Here is a 6,495-nt window from a genome sequence, read left to right as displayed (position 1 = left end):
ACACTAACCTCACTCCTTTGTAACAACTAAGGCAAAAATGTAATTAATTCAGAAAATCTTTTCAGGACCCCACCTTGATGTTTTGGGACCCCACTTTGGGTCCCGACCYCAACTTTGGGAAACACTGGTCTAGAGGACCTATTTAATTTTCTTTTCAATTTTTCTACCTGGATTACTGGGATGCATCAAGACCTTTTGTTTGATTGTCTTTGAGAATTTTGATTGCATATTTTTGACATAATTTCAGCAAATAAATAAAGTTTGGTGGCAACAGGATCGGAATAAAGCAAAGAAACCTGCAGCTGATAACCATTTTTTTTTCTTTCTTTCAATATCCAGGAGATGTGTGGATGATTAATTATTGCTAAACAAAACTGCATACATGACTGACAACATTAAGTCAGACYTCAAATCATCTAAAACAAACCAGCACAGAGTCAGACACTCACTTCGTACACCTGAGGACTGGTYAGACAGCTGGCCAGAGGCCCACAGTAAGCAGGCAGCGTGGAGGTGAGAGGTGGGCCGCTGTGGGTCAGAATGGGCTTCAGGTAGCTGAAAGGTTGTTAGGGAGAAAACTCCAAGCAGGACAACAGTTATTAAAACATGCGTTAAAGCAGGAGTAACAATCTTATTTATGCCTAAACAARAAAACCTGTCGAGGAAAGCAAACCACTCAGCTGTTAAACTTTGTTAAACTTTGTTGTTTATTGTTTTTCATTTAGGGATATTGTTTTTGTCTTTTGGTAAAAATTAATTTCTACTCTACGTTAACCTGGCTCTTGTCTTCCTACGCAGTTCTGCTCAATTCTAGTTTCCCTTCACTTCTCCGTCTGGGATTTCTACCATAGACAAGGATTTCTTCGGGAGCATTTCGTCCGGGCCAATCAGAGAACAGAACGTTGATTTTCTGCRCAGTGTCTGCTAGTTATTTTAGCATACAGCAGTGGAGGAAGTGAATGAAGCCAGTCTGTGTTGATAAGACTTCCAAATTAAACTAAATTTGTCTGACAAAGCAGCAGCTCTCATTTACAGTCGTCTCGTTCGGCTCGGTACTTCTCTCCTCTCAGTAGGGTTGTTTACAGCACACGCAATGTCTGCTTAGCTTCTTAGCTTAGCCTCCTTCACAGTGACATACGTCGCGGCCAACTGATCCAATCATTTTAAACTTCAGCAGAGGCCACGCCTCCAGCAAGAATTGCTTCTCTATAGCAGAGAGTCGAGACCCTCGTATGAAGCAAAGTGAAGGACAAGGGTCTGGTTTTTACCAGGCTCTCTCTACGTGCTCTTTGTGGTTTTTGATAACTTGTGTGCAGCACTGGTGTGAGCAGGATTGTCATTTCATGTCTGCTTTACAGTGGTGGGCACAGTTCCACTAAAGCACTAATAGGGGAACTAATTTCCTGATTAGTGCTTTAGGGCTTTTGCTAATTTTAACATTTATTAGTGGATTAGCACTTGCTAAATTTATAGGCTAAATTTAGAAGCACTAACTGAGGTMTATAAATGTTATTGATCAAGGTTCATGTTACCAGCTGAGGGTGAAAGCTGTCACACATTGTGTTCATATGTGTGTCACTGATCCACCAGGTGACAATATATGTACACAAATACAGCTGAGGAATGTCAATGATAAGTCTTAAGAGAGAAACATGGCAACATGTGATTCATGTTGTCTGTTGAAGAATGTTCATGGGTTGAATGGGTTATTTTAGTGCTTTAGAATTAGGGGACCTAAATATTTGAGTTAGTGTTTTAGAGCTAGTGGAACTAATGTTTAGATTAGTGCTGCTCACCACTGCTGCTTTTTACTTACTATCTGAGGTAAACATGACAAATATGAGTCGAGGCCACGTTCTCTCTGTCCGACAGCCTGCAAATCAAGGAATTTAGTCAGTGGTGGGCACAGTTCTGTTACTGTGCTAACAGCTAATACCAAAGCTAACTTTTTGTTGAGTGAATTAGCATTTTCATTAACTTTGTTTGTTAACGGACCAATTAGCTTCTGCTAAATTACATTCTGCTAGGTCTGCTAACAAAAACAACTATCCCCCTCACACATGCACCACTGCATCGTGTTGTGTATGTGTGTGTGTGCGTGTGTGTAGCATATTTAGCCTTCTGTGTGTCCACCTGCATCAGTCTTCAACTGGAAGGAGATGAAGATGTGATACAGATTGAGTAGTCTCCTTCATCCACTCAGATCTTTGTGATTTGATCAGAAAAGGTGATTTTGTTTGGGGAAAACGCTAAATCATTTCTAAAGAGTAGGTGYTTCTAAGCRTAAACACTGATTGGCTAGTTGTATTTGCTCTGTTTTTCGAAAAGGTCGTCTCTTCTCTTTAATTTTTCTTTCACTTTTGACTTTAACTACTTTCACATTAATTTTAGCAGCCAAAACTGAGGCATRGGGGTTAATTTTAATMATAGAMTSAAGGGGTTAATTTTAGGGTCAAATGACGGGGGAGGGCTAAATAATTCCAATATGGACCATAAAGCAGGTGTGCCCATTACATAGATCGCGATCTACCAGTAGCTCGCGGAGGCGTGTAGGTAGATCGCCTTATGTGGCATAAAAAATACAGGAGATCTCGATGATAGGTTGTCATCCAAACTCTTTGCATTATTTTTTTTTCTGCAGTTAGGCAAGTGCTACATTTAGATTTTTGTTAAAGATGTTACTTGCCATGATGTGAAAAATAAATAAATAAAAAGTCAGTTTCTTATTTGTTTTTGGTTTAAATAAACAAACGTTTAAATGGTAATACAAATGTGAAGTGTTTGATACCTTGGATAGAAAAGTAGATCTCGGCAAAGCAGCAGCCTCAAAAGTAGATCTTGGTTTAAAAATGTTTGGGCACCCCTGCTCTAAAGGGTCTCTTTCCAAAGTAAGCTAATAATATAAAGAAATGCAGAAGCAACGATCATCCAATCAGGTGTGTCTGTTGTGAACCGCCTTCCCTTGGAAACACCTACTCATCTGCAGAGAACCCCCTCTCCAGGATTGAGAACCACTGCCCTAAAGCACTCTGGGAGATGTAGTTTCTCAGCTCATATATCCTGTGGATTTATGATTCAGAGGCACCATAGCAAAAGGTATGGGTTATGTTTTTTTAAACACTGGACATGATTCTGGTTTTATCTGCTTGTGGTTCAGTGAATCCTGGTTGGATTGGGATTAAATGAAGAGYAGCAAAAAATAAATGTGATTAAGAGTCTGTTTAACTCAGTACCCTATACAAGACGTTATAAGTAGGGTTCCAACCCCAATGTTGGGAGGATGTTTGTCACTAGGACGTATTTGGAGTTTTTTGGTAGAAGATTCTGGGAGAAGCTGAGAAAAGTTTTACTTGTGATGAGTAATCGGAGAATAACGGGGGGATGGCTCATTTGTAATGAAGGAATTTCTAAGGACAGAAACTCCACCTGTCATCCTTACTGAAACTTGTTGCAGAGCACAGAAATACAGCTTTGTGTCACAAACGTGTCACTTCTGGGAAACCAGCTAAATCCACCTGGCATGTGGCTCCACAATGCAGGTATTGTCAGCAGGGAGAGTTCCTACTGGAAATAACAGCTGCTCYACCTATAAAGGGCACACAATCAATCAACCGCCTGGGGAGACAATTGCTCAGCTGAAGGGAGGGAGGGAGGGGGAAATAAAAGGATGAGCTGCTGAACACATTAGCTCGTGTTTGCAGTTAGGCTAAGCACCAAAAGCAAACATTTTGCTCATTAATCTGATGCCGCACTCAAGATGATCCACCTAACAGAAACTGGAGCACCAGACAATCGTCCTGCCYGGTGGTAAGACCCACTACTGGCACAAAGAGCTGCATGGGATCACACAAATATTTGCTTTGATGGTTCACATTACATGTGTGGCAGGAAACAAAAAGGATACTTGTGGTCAAAGGTGTACCACCGCCTGAAGAGCCACGCACTCTCCTGTTTGGTTTTACTCTGTCCCTCAGCCTGGGCACCATCCTGGAGAAACACATGGAAAAAGAATACTTTCATATGTTTAAGTATTAGGACCCAGGCCGACGTGTTATAATGATAAAATAACCCCAACTAATATGTTAGTGGTTTGGCATTAGCTTTCGCTAATTTATTTTATACCCTTAGTAGTTTAGCGTTAGCTTATGATAATTTATTTTACATGTTAAGCGATTCAGCACTAGCTTTTGCTAATTTCTTTACATACTTACTGACTTAGCATTAGCATTTGCTAATTTATTTTACATGCAACTGGCTTAGCGTTAGCTTTTGCCAATTTATTTTGAATGCGTACTGGCTTAGTGTTAGCTTTTGCTAATTTATTTTACATGCTTAATGGTTTAGCATTAGCTTTCACTAAGTTATTTTACAATGCTAACTGTTTTAGTATTGGGGTTAGCTTTTGCTAATTTATTTTACATGCTTAGTGGTTTAGCATCAGCTTTTGCTAATTCATTCTATACGCTTAGCAGTTTAGCGTTAGCTCATGATAATTTATTTTACATGTTAAGTGCTTTAGCATTAGCTTTTGCTAATTTATTTTACATGCTTACTGACTTAGCATTAGCTTTTGCAATTTATTTTACATGCTTATTGGTTTAGCATTAGTGTTCGCCAATTCATTTTACATGCTTAGCAGTTTAGCATTTGCTAAATCATTTTGCATGCTTAGCAGTTTAGCATTAGCATTGGCTAATTTATTTAAAATGCTTACTGGTTTAGCAATAGCTTTCGCTAATTCATTTGACATATTTATTAATTTTGTGTTAGTAAAATAAGCTAACTTTTTGGTTAGCTGTTCCCACCACTGGTCTCGTGGTTCTTGCACACGTCCTGCACTTGTCTCATTTTGCTGAACTGGACTTCCTCATACAGAAAAGCTTCCTCACGTGGCACCAAATCATGTTTTCTCTAGATTCACAAAAACGCAGAGGAACTTCTGACCTTCCTTGTTTCCATCAAACATCCAATATCTTCATCTATTTTATCCCAGTTACGCGTGCTCGTTACTGAAACTCTGCTAGTACGCTTCTCTATTCCTCAGGCTTCTTAAATCTTCAGTAAACACAGGATGACAAACTAATCTGCTGTGATTTTGTTTTGTTTTGCCTTCCGTAGTGTTTCAATAGTTTCCAGCAGCCCAACATATTTTCCAGTTAGGTATTCATTATCAAAGTTAAACTGCAGCCCATTTTATATGCATGACTGCTCAGAGGTCTACTGCAAATCAGCTTATGTCTATTGTGTCTTCAATTCCTCATAGCAATGTATTAAGAAAAAACTAATCAATTATAAATCGATAAAATGGCACAAACAAGTAGTTAAAAATAAATTCCACCCAGTAGTTAAAAAAAGTTCTTCCTAATTTTCAACAAAAACCTACAGGCAATCAGACCTGCTGACTTTAAACCACATCCACATAAAATAGCAGAACCAGAAACATTTCCGTCATGTGAGCAGCAAGCCAGAGAGTTCATCCGAGTGAGATCCTCACCCCCTGCAAGACCTGGAAGCGGTCTTCAGACATCTGCAGGTCTTGATCCGAATCCACGCCGACCCTGSAACACAAGAGGATAAGCAGAAAGAMGATGAGCTCATGAGACATGGTTATTAACAGTTAACCATGACACCAGCAGCAGCACAGAATGAAAAATCAAACCAAAAAAGAAAAAWAAAACCCAGCTGTCACTCAGACACATTATGTTCACAGTGTAAAACAAACGTGGTTGAGGTTTGGTTTGACTCTCACTGATGACTCAAAAACACAAARTCTCAACCTCAGAAGTTATCCAGAAGGTTAGCTGTGCAGAAAATCACCCAGCCACCACAGCCCTGTGAGAGTCAGGGAAATGCAAACGCAAATTTAAAGAAGAGTAGGAGAACATAATGTAAMCAACCAGGCTTCTGCTGATGCAAAAACACACACAAGCTCAGTTTGTTTAGACCTAAACAACGTGTGCACTATCCGCTAAATCAGATTTTTTTTGAGAAAAGTTATTTTTACCCTAAAGCAAAATAAATTAATAAAAGAAGATCTGAGAAGCAGTAATATAAATATAAAGCCCAGTGAGTGCCCAATGTGGAGATAAAGGAGATAATCTGTTTGCTTGGATGTGGACTCGTGCAGCAGGTGCTGTGTTAAACTGTGTTTACTGGTGGATCAGAGAGGAAACAAAAGTCACCACAACACCGCCTGTGAAACMGAGTCAAGAGATCATTTACAGCTCAGGTGAAGCATCAACTCAGGTCCTCTAACCAGAAACTATTAGTTCCTTAGAGTCAGAAATAATCGTTAACATCATTAAAACACTGCAAAATCTACTCCCCTTGTTTTTATGTAACGTGAGATGAGTGGTTTGAGGATTTAGTTAAGATTTATATTACAACAATTTGCAATTTATTATGCTTTTTATTTGAAATTATACTATATAAACAGTGACTTTTGACACCTGGTTATATTATTCAATACATCTTTAACTTTAGGATGTCCAGGAT

General features: G+C 39.1%; 1 protein-coding gene across 2 annotated transcripts in view; it reads right to left on the bottom strand.

Moving 5' to 3' along the window:
- Window positions 1-6,495, bottom strand: part of slc9a7 (solute carrier family 9 member 7) — a 61,440-nt gene that overhangs the window by 7,989 nt on the left and 46,956 nt on the right. For both annotated transcript variants that reach the window (XM_014022415.1, XM_014022416.1), the window contains 3 exons: window positions 5,495-5,558; window positions 3,905-3,987; window positions 450-555 (listed from right to left, as the gene is read on the bottom strand). In XM_014022415.1, the coding sequence (XP_013877869.1) occupies window positions 450-555; window positions 3,905-3,987; window positions 5,495-5,558 (253 nt within the window). The remainder of the gene's footprint in view (window positions 1-449; window positions 556-3,904; window positions 3,988-5,494; window positions 5,559-6,495) is intronic.

Source organism: Austrofundulus limnaeus, unplaced genomic scaffold, assembly GCF_001266775.1.
Source record: "Austrofundulus limnaeus strain Quisiro unplaced genomic scaffold, Austrofundulus_limnaeus-1.0 Scaffold329, whole genome shotgun sequence".
Classification (NCBI taxonomy): Eukaryota; Metazoa; Chordata; class Actinopteri; order Cyprinodontiformes; family Rivulidae; genus Austrofundulus; species Austrofundulus limnaeus.
Note: the sequence above shows the minus strand (reverse complement) of the source record. Positions and strands in the feature narration are given on the sequence as shown.